This window comes from Mchenga conophoros, linkage group LG8 (assembly GCF_057382185.1).
Source record: "Mchenga conophoros isolate Kocher_MC1m ecotype Shallow Benthic linkage group LG8, M_conophoros_male_GT1.1, whole genome shotgun sequence".
NCBI classification, from domain to species: domain Eukaryota; kingdom Metazoa; phylum Chordata; class Actinopteri; order Cichliformes; family Cichlidae; genus Mchenga; species Mchenga conophoros.
In genome coordinates this window covers 8,804,142-8,825,084 of record NC_140533.1, presented here as the reverse complement: position 1 = coordinate 8,825,084, position 20,943 = coordinate 8,804,142, and the positions used below count along the sequence as shown (strand labels likewise).

The following is a 20,943-nucleotide window of genomic DNA, read 5'->3' as shown; positions in this document are numbered from 1 at the left end:
TTTAAAGTAAAAAAACCTTCCTTTCTTTCTTACTTACTTTTTTCTTTCTTAAGCTTTTATTTTGAAGGCGTGATGAAGTAAAGCTCGCCCTGTTCCTGGAAGGAAGTGTTTCCCCTATGGGACTGTTTTGTTGCAATAATATGAATAGAACTTCCTTATATTTTCAGCGGTTGCGTTCCCTTGTACGCATTCTTCTTTCCTAAATCTACAAGGCAAAATTTTATAAGAAAAAAAGGCGATTTTAAGGTAAGCAATACAGATTTCATATTACTGTCTTTACCTGTTCTGCAGAGATTGTTGTCACGCTGAGTGATCGTGGTCAGCAGCAGCAGCAACAGCAGCGGCATCTTTCTTGTCTCGTGTTTTCAGATCCAGTTAAAAAAAAAAACCGTATGTCTGATCAGAAACATATATGGAACAAAAATGTAGATCAAGCCACGAGAACAGTTTGAGTTTTATTTTGCCATCACCCCTGTACAGCAGTACAGCAGCAGGTAGGTCTATGCCACTCAGAGGACTGAAACATGTTAAAACATCAATGTGTGACCATGAAACACATTTCATCTTTGATATTTCTTCAGTTAGAAAACAAACAAACAAACAAACAAACAAACAAAAGATCCACTGCTTACAGCAACTTGTCTGGATTATTTTTGAGAAACCATCTTGGTTTATTTTGAGGTAATCCAAGCTTGTCTGATTTGCAAGGGAGGCTCTGGGGTAAAAAAGTGAAGACTTGGTCCCTATTGAACAGCTGTTACTTTGCTGTCTGGGCATTGTATTGAAGCAGAGCACAGGTCTGGTATAGCTCCTTTTGGGGTTTTGATTTGATTAATTTTAACTTAAAGATACGAAATATAAAAGCTGAAACTGAAAAAAAGTGCAGAAAATACATAGGGTGATTCACTAGTTGTTTACATTTCACTGAGCTCTGGCCCTATCAGATTTATTATAATGGCAATTTGAAAATGAACACAGACGTGAATGTTTTACAGTGGCTCTTTAAATTGAGTTCACTTAAAACAGTCCCTTCCTTTAAAGGAAAGGTCTGTGAAATTATGGAGTAAAGCAGGTTTTGCAAGTTTTTGCACTTTTCCCACTGTAAGAAATCAAAGGTTTTAGTGTTTCTAAACTGCTGGGTTCTTGTCTTTGTTTAGATGGGATACATGACAGTAGAAGACCAGAGCTCCACCCTGCTCCACCTAAAGAGATCCCCGGGGATCCGTTCATGGTCTCTTCTTGTTGGTAAGTTTGTTTTTTGTGCAAATGTTGTTCCCATACTCAAATATGACATGCGCTCTCACACTTCAGTGATGGAATATTCCCTTGAACTGCTCCAAAACCATAAGCCTCTTATTTTCACTGCAGGTATAGCATCTGTTGGCTTAACAGCTGCATATTACAGCTCAGGTATGCAAGCTAAAATTTATATGATATGTCATCTTAACTTCCAACACTTGAGTACAGCTTTCTTTTCTTTCCTTGTGTTGCGTCGATCCCGCAGACAGCATCCCGTGGAAGCTCTTCTACGTGGCCGGCTGTCTGTTTGTGGCCATGCAGAACATGGAGGAATGGGAGGAGGCTGTGTTTGATAAAACCAAGAACCTGATTGAGCTTAAGACCTTCAGTTTATACACTTTAGTCCTGACTCTGTGGAGGAAGGGCCAAGAAAAAGGTGAGTAAAACCACAGAGGGGGCTGGTCACTACAGCTCCATTAGTGAGCTGAGAGGCCACAGTAATGGATCTTACCATTGTGTTTTTTCTCTCCATCTCCCAGTTGTGCTGGATCTGGACCAGCTGTGCGATATCTGCGTACAGGAGGAAAGGGTGCGTTATTTGGGAAAAGGTTATCTGCTGATGCTGAAGCTGGCTGCAGGCTTCTCCTACCCCCTCACTCAGAGTGCCACGCTCGGGGGACGCAGGTAGGTCACCGGCAGTTGACAGTTCAGCACAGGATCTGATTTAGTATGAAGTTGTTGCTAGATGAAAGATAAAATAGAGGTTTGATGTTCAGATTTTCAGTATATTAACCCCATAAAATTAAAACTTGCAGTTAATACATGTTTAGCTACCAGTTTATTAGAGGGCTCGCAGCTAAAACACAACAACTGTATAAGAGATCCTTCCTGCATTGATTTATTTTGTGGCCAATCTAGAGGCTAGAATTTATGTTGCTGTTAAACTGTGCTGACTTCTACAGATAGATGTTTGTTATTCAGCCTGCCCTCATCAATAAATAAATCAATAGCTCTCTTACACAGTTCAAACAAAAACCAAAGAACACAGAATTGACTCCAAAACAGTTCTGTTAGATTTTAATTATTTTAGCTAAGAAACCACCAAGTAGATGTGTGTGCCAAGTGTTATATAAACATTAAATGAGTCGCCTGTCTTCACCGTTTAAATCAGTTCAAATCAATTCAAATCAATTATATCTCTACAGCGCCAAATCACAACAATGGTCGCCTCAAGGCGCTTTATATTTTAAAGTAAAGACCCTATAATGACACTGAGAAAACCCCAACAATCACATGACCCCCTATGAGCAGGCACTTGACGACAGTGGGAAGGAAAAACTCCTTTATAACAGAAAGAAACCTGCAGCAGAACCAGGCTCAGCCATCTGCCACGTCCGGTTGATGGTGAGGTGTGGGAGACAGGACAGAAAAGACACACTGTTTGCTTTCTGGTGTTCACTTTAAGATTGCTAACAGGAATTATTGTTGCATGCTAATTAGCTATCGAGATGTGATGGCTAATAATACCCTGCAGAAAAAGTACCACAGCACTTTGATTACTACGATTTGAGATGAACATTTATTCATGAATACACTGTATTAATATTTGGATTTATTTGGATCTGTTTTCTGCACTCCGGTTACTCCTCAGTGATGTGGAGGCAGTGGCTGCTCTGCTCAAGCGCTTCCTGGCACTGGAGGAACTGCAGAAACGTCGGCAGCAGGAGTATGAGGCTGAGTACGGGGACGCAGAGGATGAAGATTCTCTAGACAATAGCACCGACTCAGATGAAGCAGACAAGCTGTGATCTGTCTGAAGTGTAGTGTTACTCTAATGTAAGGGAGATTTAATTAGGGGCAGTGCAGCAATGCAGAGCCATTACAGAGGGTGAGGTTTGTGCAAGGCCCTTAATATATAGCAAACTCTAAGCATGTGCATGCATGTGGAACAGCAGGGAAAATAACCCTTAGTTTCTACTTAGTCTTCCTTGTTTGTATTTTTACTGGTAATAATTCAGTTATATGTTGTCCTGCAAATGTTCACAATTTAGGAAATCTTGGAATAGACCTTTTTATTTCCCTTTTGTTACATTCTAAGTGGAGTCTTCTTTAAGCGAGTATTATTTCATCATCTTTGAGCTAATTACTGTTTGAGAGCACACTTCAGATTACAGATTTCCCGTGCCTTCCTACTGAATTTGAGTGTTTGTGTATGCGAGCCTCAGGAAAGTGCTTTTCCCACAGTTTTCTGGACCACCCCGCTCATAATTGTCTTTTTGCGTGTTTATTTGAACCCAGTAGACAATCCAGATGAATGCATGTGTAAACTGTAATTGAGCATGAAGGATCTTCTGAGCTTAGTCAAGAGTGAATTATGTGTCAAATGCTTTGACGTCATGCTTGTCTATCTTGTAACCTTTACCTGTTGTTGTTTTTTTTTAAAGTGAACCAAAGACTGTATCTCAGGAAAAGACTTTTGTGCTTTTGTCAAACTTTGTCTCATTCCAAGTTCAAATGTGTGCTGCTTTAAGGGAATAAACACTTTGTTTTTTTTAAACTAGGGTTTGATTTTTATTGTCATTGTTACATGTAGCTCCATTTACATATAGCAGTTTACTCTCACATAAGCGTAGAACCCTATATAAAATCACTCCTTTGAACTTTAGTGCCAGTGTGTGGCAGAAATTAGGAAGGCTTTATGTGAATTAATCAGCAATGTCAAAGACGGAAAAGTGATTCTATGGCACCATCTCCTTCAAACAGGCTGCAACATCCTCTGTTATCCTCTGAAGAGGAGCTGTTACAGGGCTGACGTGTTCCTCTATCCACTCCTGGACTGTTGAATCTGGGTAGAGACTGGCCATCTCCTCTCTCACTGCCTCCACCTTCTGCTGTAATGTAGCCAAATACCTGCAATGTGACCGGAAGAGAGTTTAAAGCCATACAGACTAAGGTTAAGACTTATCACGATGCTAGCTCACAGGCTGAGCTAAGTGCTAAAATGATTTAAATAACTGTTCTATTCTGCACATGCTTAGCACATATAAATGGAACCACAAAATATGAGTTTCATGGCAGCACTTACTTACAGGGGCCCTTTTTAACTATAGCCCGAAAACAAGTAACTTGTAGAGGTAAAACAAATTTTCTGTCTGTTTCCTTTGTGATTTCTGAAGAAGATATCAGTAAAGCAGATGTAGTTTCATCTCTAGGTTTTTCTCACAGAGCTGTAACTGCTGTAAAACATATTCGTTCTTGCATTAAGGACTTCAAGCCTATCTGGCACCACAGCAAGCTCCTTTTTGTACATGTTTTTCCCAACATCTGTTGCATTTATTATCAGGAAACTGGTGCCATTAAGCCAGTCCTGTTAGATTTTATGGGTAAAAAAGCATCATATGGACATTAGAATTGCGTCACTTCATATCTTCTGAGCATCCCTTTGAGAATTTCAGGAAATAAAGACATTCTCTGTAGACTTGCTCTGGTAACTAGTTACCTAGAAAGGTGTGTTGCTACCACTGTCACACAAAATCATGTCAGACATGATCCCTCTATGGTTTATTGACAGCATAAAAGATGCTCCAAACTTCTGGGTCTGAAAAGTGAAGCTATTGTGAAGTGCCCTAAACCTGAATTCTTCTCATTGGTCACCATGGAGCGATCCCATTAGCTGCACAGAGTCTACGAAAAATCGCTCTTGGCTCTGACCTCAGCATACATGTAGGATTACAAAGTGCTTGTTGGCCAAACAGGGTCACACCACTTCTTCATTTTGGCTTAGCTTTTGTTAAATATCATGACACATATATCATATAGTTTAATTGAGGTTCTAGTTGCCTAATTTTAAGGATTTTTAAATATATCCTGTACATGCTGTACTTTCTTTTTACTATGACTGCATATTCTGTGTATTTTTAATTTTCCACATTTTGGTAAAACATAAGGAAGGTATGCTCACAGGGATGCTTGGTTGTGAATCTGCATGGTGATTAGCGGGGTAACAGTTTTCCTCTGCCGCTGGTATGGGCTAAACCATCCTCTCACAAACCTGCAGAAACACAAGCATACAGTTAAATCTCTACACTGGAAAAAAATAACTCTCGACAAATCTCTAATAAAAATTTATTTGGCACCTGTTAGCTTCACATTTCTAAGTTATACATAGCACTAATGTTAGCTTGTTAGCTAAAAGCGGGCTCTAACTAAAGTTAAATTAAAAAAAGATCAAACGAAGAATGAAAAAATTGTAGTATAACCTTTAAAGCTAATTGTCCAAAACCTAAAATGTAAAAATGAAATTTGTTTTACGATGGCTTCATATTTAGACTTCATTTTATAAACTTAGCAGCATAGCTTACCTCACTGCTAACAGGTAGCCCGTGCACTATACCAAACACTATACCTAACATATCTGGCTGTCTTGTAGTAATTGCCAAAATAGCAACACATATAAATATTTTTAATAACATTTTTAGAATGTTTTAAAATCTGTCTAAAGACTTAATCCATTCCCACATCTCACTGAAACTGTTGTTCAATAACGACATGACTGACTAAATTTTAGTTCATGTTCGCAGCACACAAATATCCTTAATAAAGTGGTACACTGTGCACAAATCATAGATGCTAGCCTACAGACATGAGGCTGAATTGGCATTCAATTCCATTTAAATGAAATGTTATGATCATTTCCCATAACTTACATGCTGTTTTCAAAAAATCTTATATCTTCTGAATTGAGGAGTGCATTGAGCTCCACGATTAACTCAGCCAGCCTCCTTCCTGGGAACACTGTGTCAGCTACACATGTCCTGAGGACCGTGGGGAATAAAATCCTGTTAGCTTGGAGATGCATACATAGATACAGTGATGGTGTTGTTTATTACAACGGTGTTAAATCTCACATTCCCATGGTCTCCACCTCCACTGATGAGATCCCCAGCTTCCCGGTTACTTTGCTCTGGGCCTCAGCACTGAACTGTCCGTGAAGGAGAGTCTGGAGACAGACTGCTAGTGATGGAATAGCCACTGGGATCAGCTCACACAGCACTGACAGATGGTCATACCTGATGAAGGGTAAATGATGGCCCACATAAACATCTTATTTTCCTTTTACTCCGTGGAGAACGTCCTCTGCTTCTTACCTTTGCCAGCCTGTGATGGCAATACCCTTTATATTTACAGCAGGAGACAAAGAAGCAGCCACCTTCAGCCACTGCAGGTGATTATCCAGGTGTCTCTGCGTGCTGGTCACACAGGTGTAAACACTGGTGGAGCCTTTAAAGGAGCTGGCTGCCCAAAGATCTGCCATACCGGCACTACAGTACTTCTCCAGCAGAGACACTGAAAAACATAGTTTGAGAATATTCAGTGTTTATTCTACTTACAAATGTAACTTAATGAATAAAGCGGATATATAGGTTGAATTTTTCCCAAGTCTTTAAAATGTAAAAATGGCCATTCAGAATTTCAACTTAAATTAGTAAAACAAGCTCAGTCAATTTAAGATAACATGTTGAATCATCATTAGGTCACATATTTTTGGTTGTATTTACTCTGTTCATTTTTACCCCTCATTGATATCAAGTTCTTAAAGCTTCTGCATTTGAAAACATTCTGTACTAGCAAAAAGAAAACTTACAGAAGGTGAATTATTAGCCTGAAGTCAATAGTTTTGCAGTGCACTGTTTGATAATGTACATCTGTGTACTTTACCTACCAGTTTGGGACACATCCAGGTTTGGGGTGTAGTCCCACAACATAGGCTGGACGAGTCCCACTAAACCACTGGCTTCCATATGGATTAAAAAAAACAGTAATTAAGAATATTTTATCATAAATAAATACAAATCATTTATACTGTACAGTTTTAGCACAAGAGTCTGAAATGTTTTTTTGTACTAACTTTATTGCAAAGTGGTTTTAGACAGTATTTAGACCCGTACACGTACAAGAACTTCAAACTACCCTGAATATCACCTCACCTTTCAGTGTGTCCAGGCTCATGCCTCTCATCATATCATCCCACATTATGATGGTCATATGAGGCCACGCCTCCTTGACAGCCCTGGCCACCTTGGTCACATGACTTAAGAACAGTTGCTCCACTGTACGCCCAGGTGAAGCCAGCCACAACTTGGACTCCTCGCCCTCACCCAGCATGTACACCTTGAGGACGCGAAGACGAATGTAAGAGATTCAGTTATACATAAACAACTGGTTCCCCCCTGAAGACTGACCCCTCACCTCATCTGCTCCAATGTGGAGCGTGCTGAGTCCCGGATGCAATTCCACTACCTGCCTCAGCATCTCCATCACCACCTTCACCCCCTCCTCTCTGTGGGGGTTCAGGGTTCCCACGCAGTGTGCCACCTCTCTTAGGTGCCACATGGATCGGTGCTTTAACACAAACTATGACAGAGATGAGATGAGCGCAGGGGCGACACAGAACTCCCATCTTAAAATTGAGCCACATGCGACACACCTCACCTCCATGTGACCAAATGTCTGCACGAGTGGGATCACCTCCATCCCCTTGGATCTGGCGAATTCCTGCATAGACAGCACCTCATCTCGGCTGAAAGTACAGCACGCAAAAATCAGACAGTCTGATAAACCAAAGCATTTCTACAGCAAGTCTGCACTTAAAATATCTCTATCAAACACAGGGAGGGTTATGATTTTATTAGAGGATCTTTTATTGTGAAAAGAGATTAAAAATCCACACACAGTGAAAACTATTTAAGAAGCACTAGATCCCCAAACTGCACCTGTAAGCAGGTTGTGCTGTTGCCTGGAGCAGCTTCAGCTCCCCATCATAAGGAAACACATCCTCATACTCCACCAGCAGGCCATCCACTCCCAGTTCAGAGAAGAGCTCGATCAGCTGAGGATGTTAGCACACATGGGGAACTAAAAAGTGACAGAGCAGTAAATACTGTTCATGTTGCAGCAAGACCCGAGTGGAAGCTTACCCTGTGCAGGTATTCAACTCGTGGAGGAGCACCTTTTAAGTCCAGGTGCACCACTTTCTTCCCTTTAGGCCAAGGTGGACAGCTCATTCTGCATGCATACACAGAGCCCCACTCACTTGTACACTTTAATCACAGATGAAATGTTAATATTGTGGCGTAAGCCCGTTCTCTTACTGTTTACTATCAAAATGATGATAACAGCCGAGCTACCTACACTGTAGCCTAGCTATGTTGTTTTCGCAGCTATGCTCTGTAAGTGCAACTCAAAGAGACCCGAACGTGGTCCAATAGAAAAAAGGCTTTCCCTTCCCCGGAGCCAATAGGATTGGATTATACGGGGCAAGCAGGAAGTAGAGAGTTTCGGGAGCTTGTACAAGCTGTTGGCGGGGTGAGCGGTATGGTTTAGTGGAAGAAGGCAAGAGACTGCGGCCGTGTGTGACTGTATGCGTTTCTAAATGCTACGTAGTAGATGTTTTAAGGTGGAATGGCTCCAGTACGGCAAAGAAACGCGAAGGGTGCGAATGCAGCCGAGATAGAGAAGAAAATTAAAAGGTGAGCTTAAAACAAACAAACAAAAAAACGTGCTAATGTGCTCACCTGTGCACGGCTGTACGGTGTGAAAGGGGAGTGTGTGCCAGTCAGGTGCTGTCACCGTGTTTGACCGCGATGAAACGTCAGCTGGCTAAATGCTAAGCTAATGTTAAAATAACACAGGTATAGAGTGTTCAGGTGAACCAAATACTTTTAAGTTGTGCTTTCCTGTACACAGTTTTCTCATAAGTGAATCAATAATATGCACATAATATTTGCATTTCACATAATTATGCAGTGACATATATTGACTGAGTATTAATGCCCGGTTCAACAATGATCCAGCCCCAACTAAAAACTTCGTCATTAAGCATGTATTATATGTATATGTACACTGCATATATACTGCTTAAAAATAAATTAAGGAACACTTTGAAAACACATTACAACTCACTGGGGGGGAAAAAATCATGTCATAACACTGATATGGACTGGGTAATGTGTTAGGAGTGAAAGGATGCCAGCTGTTTGATAGAAATGAAAATGATCAACCTACAGAGATCAAAGAAACCCCAAAAAATCTAAGTGGGGAAAAAACGCAGCAGGCTAGTTCACTTTGACAAAATTTCATTGCAGGAACACAAAATAGTACTCAGTAGTTTGTGTGGCCCCCCGTGCGCTTGTATGCATGCCTGACATGGTCCTAATGACATGATGAATTGTAACCTGGGATATCTCGTTCCACATCTGGACCAGGGCATCGCTGAGCTCCTGCACAATCTGAGGTGTGAACTGGCAGCAAGGTTTGGACCAAAGATAACGTCCCAGAGGTGTTCTACTGGATTTAGATCAATAGACCTAAATCCCTCCATGGATTTTCCTCCTCAGACTGTCACTGACCCACCGGTCATTCTGAAAAACGTTACAGGCAGCGTAATGTTTTCCACGGCTTCACCAGAGTCTTTAGGCATGTCACATGGGCTCTGGGGGAACCTGCTCTCATCTGTGGGTTAAGGACCTTCTATGGCTCTGTCTAGAGTTCCTACCTGTCTCCATGCAATTTCCTTCATGCTCTTGAAGCTGTGGAATGCAAAACTAGTAAAAAAAAGAAAAAAACAGCCAGAAATAGATGGGATAAGACAGATAAGATGGGGGAAAATGTCAGTGGCCTCTACCTGTAAAACCTGTGGTTCCTCTAATGAACCAGTTGTAACTAATTAACTGTTCAATATCCCAGAATTTTGATGTTATTAGTGTTATTTAGTTTCCACTGATAGATTTCACTACTTCAACTATTTGTTCATCAATTTAAGGCGGTTTTTCATTTATAGCCACATAATTATGTATTTCACTGTTATTTCAAGCTAATATTTCTTTAGCCATGACGTTTAATGAAGAATGTCATTTGTTTTGAATTTGCTATGCAGTTTCTGTGCATTAGAAATGGAAACAAGTATGAAACAATACAATCTTGGATTTTCCTATCATACACACAAATGTGGGAATCTTTTTAGAAGTCAAATAATTACTCAGTACATCCCTCTAACTGTTACCTGAGAGAGAAATGGCTTTAGTTCATCTAAACATGTTATGGAAGTTCTCTCAGAATTCAACTTCAGCTAATTATCTGGAGCTTTTCTCTGTCTTGGTCAGAGGTAATGCACTGAGGCAGGGATCGTCATGGCGGGGGTCCCGTTTGCTTGTGGCCTTGCTGCTGGTCGCTTTGTCTGCATGTGGGGCGGCAACGTGGCTGTACATGACCTCTTTGGACAGTGACGTCACAGAAACTCTGGTCAGCCAAGGGGAGCTGGTCGCACCTCAGCCCAGAGTCTACAGCGTCCAGTGCTCTGAAGACTATGACAACTACAAACGCTACCCAGGTAAGGCTCCTGTTCTTACTGCATAATGTCAGCTAATCAGCTGACACTCCTGTGCTGAGTAAACATGGCAGGGTTGAGGCTCTGTCTAGTTAATGAATAACATTTTAATCCAGCAGCACATTTTTGGCTTTAAAATCAAACTGGAACTGTTATTAGTTTTTCACAATTGCTTTTTTTAAGTTTGTCAAATGGTTTGATTTTAAAGTTTCCTCCACTAGATGGCAGCATAGTACAGTATCTCTTGCACATCTCTTTACAAGGCTCTACAAAGCTACAGTGCTTAAGGTGAAGCCCCAAATTTATGTACTTGTACCCAAATATGCTAATTGCGTCCATCGGTGTGTTTGTGGTTTGTATCGCTGCATCTGTGCTCAGGCCTTTATCACGGTAAAAAGAATACAGCTAAGAGTCAACATCCCCCTGTTTTGGAATGAGTGGCAGACTTTTTGGAAATCTGCTGCTGCTTGGATTGTGAGTAATGTGGCAATAAGTGATTTCTTTTATTACTTATAGCACTGATCACTCTATTAAAAAAGAATCTATTATGCTTTTTCTTTATTTTCTGGCATATATCTACTGTTATATGATGAAGTTAAAAACTTTTGTCAACATGTAAGTAATCCCTGTAAGCGAAAACTCGAAATGCTCAGTTTTAGAAAGTTTTTTTTGTTTTCTTTTACGTTTTTCTTTGTATGATGTCAGTGGAAATCTGACCTATTCTAGTTTTTATTTTGACTTTCTTTTAAATTCAGTTTAGCTTCTAGAGTGGATTTTCTAGTTTCACTTCAGTATTTATTGTTGTAACCCTGCTGCTTGGGCAGGCAGAGGACACCTAAGTTTGTGAAGAGGATAGCTGGAGAACGAGGTGACGGAAGAGCTTCAAATCGATACCAAGTTCGAATCTCAGCGACCTCAAGGTCAGAGGTCAAGTTTTGAGGGGTAGTACTGGCAGTTGCTAGTATTTTTATGGTGTTAAGTCCTAGTTTTGTGTTAAGTTTTAGTTTAGGTTTTATTATTAGTTTCAGTATTGTTTTAAAAAAAAATTATTATTCTTCGTAGGGATGAGGAGGAGGAGCCTGATAATGTTTAATCTATTCTAGATACAGAGCCTGCTGTCCTGTCCAGTTGTGTACTAAAGTGGTACTGTACTGGTGTGTTGTAGAACAGAAGTTGAGCATATCATGTGGCACTTTTGAAGAACTGTTAATAATCTGCATTCCCAGAAGTCATGGATAATTGATCGAGGCTTGCATCTGTATTTGTTCTCTCTAAAACATGAGGGCTGCCCACAGCTCAAACTGTGCCTCTCCAGTGCCTAAAGATAATGAAGTGAGAAGCTTTAAGCAAGAAATTATACCAGTCAAGAATCTGGAAGTAAGACTGGACATGTTTTGGCAGTACTGCTTTTATTATTACCCACTTTCCCTGTCTACTGACAATTATTTTTATGCTCCTGTTGTTTTTGAAAACCTCTCCTGGCCGTCCTCTCCTCAGGATGCACCCCTCAGAAGTGTGGCCGTGCTGTCACAGACGGCGTGGTGACGAGGGAGGAGGCTCAGACACTCAGGAGGTAAACAATGTCATTCTGAGAGCGCTGGGTCTCATTTCCCTCCCTTCCCTGCTACCTTTGTGCTTTTCTCCTTCATCATCTTCTGTGTTTTGTGGTGCAGCTGAATTATTCTCTGTGCTTTTGTCTCTGGCACACAGGTTGGCTGAGAGGGGGCTGGCTCTGGCTGGGTCAGAGGGAGGAGTGAGTATATCCCCAAATAATGCTGTTGGAATAACATGACAGTAGGGCTGCCACAAATGATTATTTTGATAGTCGACTAGTCACCGATTATTTATGCGATTAGTCGACTAATCAGATCATCATCCATTGGACGTAAAACGTACAGCTTGATGCACCAGCAGCATCTGCTCTTATATAACTATCATTAGCTTACAGCTTTAAGTGTTTAAGGTCTGTGCTAACTAAAAATAAAGACAAGATGATAGTTTATTAAATTTTAATGAAATTTGCAGATTGTTCGGTGAAGTTTAATAAACTCCTTGCTATCTAAAATATAACGGGACACTGGAGTATATTCTCGAGCATCTCACACTTCTGATAATCAGCTGTCTGCTTGACGTTTATTCAGCTGTGTAAAAACTATAACTTTAATCTCAGACAAACTGATTTACTCAGGAACAAATAAAATACAAAAAAAAAAGCCAAACAATAACATTTTAAGTTATCTAAGTGACTTATGTATGTTTAACCTGAGTAGCGAAAGACAGCGGTGGGTTTGAAAACGATTTGCGGGGAGTCCGGTGTTCTAACGGCTCCAGTTAGCCTTGCCCCCGGCTAGCTATCGAGCTAGTGGGTAACAGACGTCTCCGAAAACGTCGGAGCGCTTTTGAAAATATGTGGTGTCTTGATAAACTGAGCAGATATTTGAGGTTTACACAGCTACATTCTCGCCTGAAAATATGTTAAACGTTTATTTTGTGACCCAGAAAGAATAATAAGAGTAACATTAAAACTAACTAGCTGCCGCCATTGTTGGAAACTAAGCTGGGCCGCGCTATGAATTCTGGGACAGAGCTTCTTCTTCTTCGGGGTTTAACGGCAGCTGGCATCCTTGTACATGCAGTGCTGCCATTTTCTGTTTCAGTCCGTTATTACACTCTTAAATCCTACTACTTATTCCTGCGTCTTTTGGGATCTTACAAAGCTTCAAACGACGCATCGACTATTAAATCAGTCGTTGACGATTTTGATAGTCGACGTAATCGTGACTAGTCGACTAATCGTGGCAGCCCTACATGACAGTGAAGCAGGGATAACCCGGCTATCTCTGAGACAGCAAGCTTTCAACAAGTGCATTTATACAGGATTAAATGGGTGGTTCGTGTTTTTAATACTAATAAAGCATGAAATATATTAACAAACAGCCTTTGAAATTAAAACTAACATGAGAAATATGGACGTCACTCCAAAACATCCACTCCCACCTTGTTTACTCAGCTTGAGTGTTGATTGTACGTTGCATTAGAGTTTTTGTATCATGGCTGGTATATTTTTATAGCCAGTTTGATATTTACACATGTGTCCTATAACTTGTAATGAGAGTGCATTCATGTGCAGTGTTGTGAAATTCATCCTATCGTGGTAAAGTTTCATTTTATAGACATTTCAGTCTCTTTATAGATACAGAAGTATTAGAGGAAGATGACAGAATCATTTTTTTATTAGTAGTGAAAGAAACTTTACCCAGTTAGTAAGATGGGATCCTCTCATACTGTCATGTTGAAACTGATCTTATCTTATCTTATCTTATCTTATCTTATCTTATCTTATCTTATCTTATCTTATCTATCTTATTTAGAAAGAGGGACAATGCATATTAATGAACATTTTAACAAATGCAAATGATTATAGCCTATACCCTTAATTTCCATCTGCAGACCCTCTGGCAGGTTGGTGTTACACACAAGTTAGTAAAAACATACAGATACACTATTTACAGACAAAAAGGACAAAAACAGTGATGACATCATATTAGAACAAACAATGACAAGAAGAGTGGACAGCAGAGGACAATATAGAGAACAATAACGGAAACAGGAAAAATGTAAACATTTGTTTTAAGAGACACATTTTTCTTTCTTTTGCCAGGAAAATGAGAACTGGGCACATGTGCAAATATAGATGGAAATGCAGTTTATAAGGCAAAAACAATTCTTTAAAGCTTAAAAGTCAGTATTTGTTTGACTGCTTTATTGTGGGTTTTGTTGCAAAGCAGCAATCTGCAGAGGGTAAGCTTTAATACAACAAGGTAAATGAGCACTGAGGGTGACTATGAGCAATCTCCCTTCAACTTTGTATTCTACGTCAAAATGATCCCACACTGTTCAGATGATTAATGTATGCATTTGTCTACATCCATCTGGGAGTGTGAGCAGAGCTTTTGAATAACCCATCCGTCTTTAAAAAAAAAGAAAAAGCTGACAGGGGAACAGAAGGAAATCCAGCTGTTTTTTTTGTTTTTTCTTTAAATAAAAAAATAATTGAATCTGTCATGGGCTGTGTGATATGTAAATGACTCGGTATGTAATGGCTTCTTTTGAGAAAGTCTAAACAGTTTTCTTAAACACCCGGGCACTGTAGTTTTTAGAAAACTAATTGGTATGTGGCACATTTATTAGGAATTAGTGTCTGATGAAGTTTTATCAGCAGTTCTAGGAAGCCTGTTCAACAACAGGAATGTGTATGTGCTGTAGTTATTACATCTGTGTTTTTGTTGGATGTGAATGAAATAATACTCCAGTATGAACCTAGAAAGCACCACTGCTGTAATGGGCCCTCTCAGCACTTGAGGGCAGGCTTGAGCAATAACTAGAGCTTTGGCTCTTTTGCTGTGGAAGATGAAACTGGGACTGCCTGGATGTTCCGGGCACTCTCCAGTAATGCTTTCCGCTCCCCCCAGGCCTGGTCCACAGCCAATAAAGGAGCTGTTTATGGAGTGTTAAGACACTCACATGAACCGAGGGGAAGCCACAGAGAGACTTCTTTGAAAATGACTTATTTTCAGATCAGTGTCCCCGAGGAGTTGATAAGCAATAACAAGTAAAGGGCAGAGGGAGAACGCCACAAAAAGGCCACTGAGGGATCAGTGTTGACCCTTGAAACGGTCACTGTGTCATGCTTGTACCAGTGCACATCAACACTTTGGAATTATTTGTTCAGCTGACTTGTTTTTTGTTGTTATTTGCACACATTCCAGTTTTTTTGTTTGTACCCTGCAGGCCTCCATACTGGACCTGCACTCTGGAGCCTTGTCGATGGGAAAACAGTTTGTTAACATATACAGGTGGGAAAGTACATCAGTTTTTTTATTTGTTCTTCTATAGCTCGACACAGAAACTGTGTAAAAAAAAAAAAACATAGACTGTTCGTTTTTATGAATGGGGAAACTATCCATAGAGGCCAAACTGTGTTACATACCAGGCTGAAAACATTTTAACATGCTGATTTATGGGGACTGACTCCTTTTTGGAACTGCAGATTTTGGCGCTTCTGCATTGGCTTCATTTTACAGCCCTAGACACTCGGTACTTATGTCTACAAGGTTTTTCCAGTTTGTTCCCCAGCAGGAACCACCTACAGCATCATGTGCAGAAATCTAGTCGTAGTATCGAGTTGACAATCAATCTTAATGATGACGGACTCTGTGAGCTGAACTCTCCAGGTTCAGCGACCCGCACGAATCTCATTCATCAGCGCTGGTACAATCAGTTTTCTGCCTCAGTTTCCTTCCGTCGCTCTCTAGTCACATAGCGCAGGTGGCTGACATGAGATCCTCAGGGACCATCTGGCTGACTTTAATCAGGAAACAGTGACGGTGGTACTCCCAGCTCACTTCCCACCCGGTTAGCTTCCCCTCCGCTGGGGACTTCCTCATGCGAAACAGTCAGATGTTCAGAATCTGTTGCGTTTGGACGGTTGGGTGGGAATACCTGTCTGGATAATAGTGCACTGTGCTGTGAAATATTAATTTCTCCTAACAGATCCCATCTCCTCTGCTCTGTTTCCCCCCCTGTCCTCCTCTCTGTGTTTGTGTCTCTGATTGGCTGTGTCTGGACCTGCCTGTGGTTGTGCGGTGGGGATGTGACTGCAGGTATTTTGGGGAACGGCTCAAGGATGTATTCACACAAGAGGATTTCCAGCTTTACAGGTGATGAAGGAACCGTTATTAAAAATCTTTCTGTATATTTTTAGAGTTTAAACCAAAAAGAAACACCTGAATTTTTAAAATGGTTACATACGCAATGTTAGTTGTTAATACATGTCCTGTTTTATTTGCATCGATAAAATACAACTATTACATCATTTAGATGTACACATATTTAGGTTTCGTTGTTCCCAATGTGCACATACAACCTTTCTATTATTAAAAAGTAACATAGAACTAAAATGACTGAACATTGTCACAAACCTTTTGCTAATAGCAGTTTTAGTGCTCGAGCGTTTGTGTAAATATCAGTGCTTGTTGAGCCCTGCAGAGCTTTATTTGGGATATTTTTTAAAAGCTCGAGCAGCGCTGCCTGACGGCGTACCCCGGTCATAAATCATTCTGTTTGAAGAAATAAAGTCAGAGCTTTCAACCTGTCATATTGTGTCTGTTTATCCCCGGTAGAGATGTGCGTGGGCGAATCCAGGAAGTTATCGCTCAGACGTTTGGTTTGGACCCAGCTTTGATGTACCTCACCAAGCCCACCTTCTTCTCCAGGATCAACAGCACGGCAGCCAAGACCCAACACGACGAGTACTGGCACCCGCACATTGATAAGGTAAGGCACAAAAACCGGATCCTCGTCTGTTTTTCAGAACAAGCAAGAAAAACTAAAAGAACCAGTCCGACATTATGTGTTGTTGTCAGCGACGTTACCTTGTTAAGTTTAAAGCCCTCCACAAGGTAGGTTTCATATGGTAGGCTAATTCATTAATCATTAAATTAACAGAATAAGGAAATAAAAATGAATTTTTACTAATGTTAGTGAGTTATCTCTGTCCGTGTCAGTAGTCTGTGCAATAGAGGCAATTAATAAATTTTATATTGTGGTAAACACTCACTGGAAACCTCATTAGGTGCATCTGTTCAGCTGCTTATTAATGCAGATATCTAATAAGTCAATCACAAGGCAGTAGCCTAATATATTCAGGCATGTAGACATGGTGACAGCAACATGCTAAAGTTCACATTGAGCATCGAGATGAGGACGAACGGTGACGTGAGTGACTTGGAACGCGGCATGATTGTGAACTTGTTTGGGTATTTCAGAAACTATTTATGAACTGTGGATTTTTTTCCCAATCAATCGTCTCCAGGGATTAAAAATAATTTTTCAAATAAAATAAAATATCCAGTGAGGGAATCCAGTTTGTGACAATGTCTGATGCCAGAGATCAGAGGGGAATGGGCAGACTGATAGGAAGGTAACAGTAACTCAAATAACCACTTGACCTGTGACTTTGACATGTACTGTCAGAATTTGGTAGAAATGACATGAAAGCATGGATCCTTCCTGCTTTCTATCAGTGGTTCAGACTGGTGGTGGTGTAGTGGTGTGGTTGATATTTTCTTGGCACAGCTTTGGTTTGTAATAAGATGATAATGGCTGCAATTACAGCCTCAGGGCCTGAATTATCAAGACTGTTTATAGACGCAAAACTCCGAGCGAATATTAACAGGACAATTTCAGTGCCGGATTGCTGAATTATCGAGATAGCAGCTGAGCGCAAAAAAGCAAATGGCTTCTTATTGAAGGCTAAAGTCAATTATCTGGCAGAGAGACCCCCATAGAGGATGAAGATCAAGTGAGATTAGAAAACAGTGGCCCCATGGATATTGTGTCTCCAGTGATTCCATTCAGGTTAGTAAAAGGGTGTATCTCATTATCTTGTTGAACTGAGTGGGAACCTTTTTGCAACATCAAAGCAACAGTGAAAATGATCTCAAGGCCTCTCCACCCACATCTTGTTCTCACTTAAAATGTATTGTAGACTTTTCTGAAATGAACAAAGATCTGAATTTCTGTTAAGCTCAGTTTGTTTGCTACTAGGTCACTTTCAATGAAGAGAAAGTTGTCAGTACTGGAAGACTTTTCCTTTTACCTTTAAGCGAGGTTGCAAACATGTAGTGCCAAGCCCACTCCGGTCTTTATCTGCCATATATGTGATAGTGATGGGAATTCCAGCTCTTTTTAGAGAACCAGCTCTTTTGGTTCGGCGCACTAAAAAGAGTCGGCTCTTTCGGCTCCCAACCGGCTCTTCAGGTTGTTTTGTTGCTTTAATTAATTTTTTATTATTAACAACAATATAAAATTATGCACAAAAGGAATTACTAATGTAAAAAAAAGTGGTTTTATTTATATATGTTTATATATAAATATATACGGTGGCCCCTAGAGTACAAACACGTACAAACTCCAAAAAGCACGTACAAATTCCAAAGCACGTACCCCTAAATAGGGATGGGTATCGAAAACCGGTTCTTGTTGAGAACCGGTTCCCACTGTTTCAATTCCTTGGAATTGTTTGCCATTTTTGCAAACGATTCCCTTATCGATTCCAGTCGCCCCGAATGACGTCACCACGTTGCGGAGCGTCATTTACCTGGCAGGAAACACGGCGCCTAAGCGGCTCAAACGCTCAAAAGTTTGATTACACTTTACGAGAACGGATGACAACAGGGCAACTTGCAATACTTGCAAAGTAGATATTTCATTTAAGGGAGGAAACACTACGAATATGCAAAAGCATTTGCTCACAAAACACGCGATGACCTTAAATGAATGTCGTGTTTTTAATTCTGCTCTGGACTCGTGAATCTCAACCCAGCAGCAGCGGTAACGTTTGCACGTCCTCTCCCGTTAATGCGGCGGATAAATAATCAACTAACAGTGCATATTATGTTAGCGCGATGTGTCTTATTACAAAACCTGCCATTGCTGTGCATTTAGGTGACCATGATGAGAGAGACAGAGTCTGGCTCAGATGCTGGCAGTTCTTGCTGCAGTTTACCATTAGCGTCTCCTTTCAAGCCAGGATAGACGAATGTCACCGAGCAGTGACTAAGTTTTTGGTGTGCGTGCCACACCAGAAACTCCCATTTACCACAGCAGATGCTCCGATTTTCGGTAAGTGAATGTGTTTAATTGTAGGCAGGGACATTACTGGATATTCTTGTGTAATTTCTACAGAATAATTTATGTTGTATTTTGTTATTGCTACAGACGAATATTTATTTTATTATTTTACATTTACGATTTTCTTTCCTGGGGACCCTGTGACACCCCATTGAAGAGCCGTAGGCTGGATCTCTTAAGATCTCACTGTTGGGTTTGTAAGGCCATGTTACTCCTAAATTTCTATCTTGTTCAAAGAGAAGATATAAAACAAAGTTCTAAGCTATTCGACCTTAGTGTTCTCCTTTTTTAAAAAGAATTGATAAGAGAATCGATAAAGAATCGAATCGTTAAAAAGAATCGAAAATGGAATCGGAATCGTGAAAATCTTATCAATACCCATCCCTACCCCCAAACCCAGGTTGATTTTCAGAAAAATCAAAGGATTGATTTTAAGTGTGCCGTATGTTCCCAAAAAACACGGTATTAACGACGGCCCGCTAGCATGCGCTACCAAAAAATGCTTTGTTGCGTATCTGACGGACGAAAGCTAAACCAGTTCCACACCACTGAAGTTGCAGCACTTTTGCAAACCGATTCTGGTTCATCCATTTCATTCAACGATTCGCTTTCACCCTTCTCATTCTCCGTCGGCGCCATGCTTTTTCCGCCATGTGCGTATGAAAACAAAGGCACTGCACATGCGCGCTTTACCCATATTCTATCACGATATTTCATTTTCTTATCGTTGCCCAACATTATACCGGTATTACCATGAACGGTATGATATGGCCCAGCCGTAACACCTACTAATATTTTTTGATCATCCCTTATACCATCAGTTCAGCAGTTCTAAAACAGCTGCTGTTTCACATTTAGACATGGTTTTACATAGATCATGGCTTCAAATAGGTGACATTGCCATGCAAGGCAGGTTGTTAATTTCCTGTACCCCATGTCTCTGTTATGTAAACTCTTCACATCCTACATCATTCAGTCATAATTTCTATTCATGAGGTGCAGCTTTAAAGCTCGCTGCTTTAATCTCGCGCTTTCATTTTACACTTTGGTCATTGTCATGACACATTCTCTGCTCTGCGTTTGAAAGAAGACCTTGAGGCAATTTGAGTTAGATGTGTTTTGATAGGAAAAGACCAACAAACTTTTAATGGCTTACAAATTATGTTATTAAGAGTGAAAAATGTGTTAGTAAGTAAATTCTGAAATGAGTTTTCTTATTGGAAGAATTTCTTATTGTATTTTTTTTAATGTGTTACTGAAGAGCTGGTGAAAGAAAAACACTTTAAAATGTAAGAGATGTCCCTGAATGCTGCTTTTGCAATCGTGTTTAAACTGCACGTCAGTCTGAATATTATTCTGTGGTTCTCCTGCTACACGAGGCAGAAACAACATGTTTCTGTTACGTGTTCACTTTGCTTGTGACGATCGTGCTATCTTTCTAAGATTATTCTTGTTTGCTTTCGCTTCATCCTTGGTGTATACTTAACACCTAATGTGAGCCCTGTGGCCATATTAATATTTGCCACCTAATCGTCTCCTGCTGGCCTTTGACAGCTGGTAAAACTTAATCAGAAAGAGCCACTTTTTCCCCTCCATCTGTCTCTGCTGCTATTTTGGGGCTAATT

General features: G+C 40.4%; 3 protein-coding genes across 3 annotated transcripts in view; 2 read left to right on the top strand and 1 right to left on the bottom strand.

Annotated features, from left to right (window-relative positions):
• Nucleotides 1–72: 72 nt before the first annotated feature.
• Nucleotides 73–3,794, top strand: cybc1 (cytochrome b-245 chaperone 1). The gene is made up of 6 exons (XM_085283873.1): nucleotides 73–246; nucleotides 1,158–1,245; nucleotides 1,369–1,410; nucleotides 1,505–1,675; nucleotides 1,779–1,923; nucleotides 2,891–3,794. The coding sequence occupies exons 2-6, from the start codon at nucleotides 1,158–1,160 to the stop codon at nucleotides 3,045–3,047; spliced, it is 603 nt and encodes a 200-aa protein (XP_085139999.1). The 5' UTR covers nucleotides 73–246; the 3' UTR covers nucleotides 3,048–3,794.
• On the bottom strand, nucleotides 3,782–8,585 carry hexd (hexosaminidase d). Its single transcript, XM_085283855.1, has 11 exons — nucleotides 8,217–8,585; nucleotides 8,013–8,128; nucleotides 7,732–7,819; nucleotides 7,489–7,653; nucleotides 7,227–7,410; nucleotides 6,962–7,033; nucleotides 6,387–6,585; nucleotides 6,147–6,308; nucleotides 5,946–6,053; nucleotides 5,201–5,290; nucleotides 3,782–4,149 (listed from the first exon to the last, which is right to left on the bottom strand). Exons 1-11 carry the CDS (start codon nucleotides 8,301–8,303, stop codon nucleotides 3,978–3,980), a joined length of 1,443 nt encoding a protein of 480 aa, XP_085139981.1. The 5' UTR covers nucleotides 8,304–8,585; the 3' UTR covers nucleotides 3,782–3,977.
• The window catches only part of ogfod3 (2-oxoglutarate and iron dependent oxygenase domain containing 3), a 32,812-nt gene continuing 20,428 nt past the window's right edge, over nucleotides 8,560–20,943 (top strand). Inside the window, exons 1-7 of the mRNA XM_085283866.1 lie at nucleotides 8,560–8,768; nucleotides 10,401–10,627; nucleotides 12,122–12,197; nucleotides 12,335–12,377; nucleotides 15,416–15,480; nucleotides 16,288–16,344; nucleotides 16,807–16,960. Coding sequence (XP_085139992.1) covers nucleotides 8,701–8,768; nucleotides 10,401–10,627; nucleotides 12,122–12,197; nucleotides 12,335–12,377; nucleotides 15,416–15,480; nucleotides 16,288–16,344; nucleotides 16,807–16,960 — 690 coding nt within the window. The 5' untranslated portion in view covers nucleotides 8,560–8,700. The remainder of the gene's footprint in view (nucleotides 8,769–10,400; nucleotides 10,628–12,121; nucleotides 12,198–12,334; nucleotides 12,378–15,415; nucleotides 15,481–16,287; nucleotides 16,345–16,806; nucleotides 16,961–20,943) is intronic.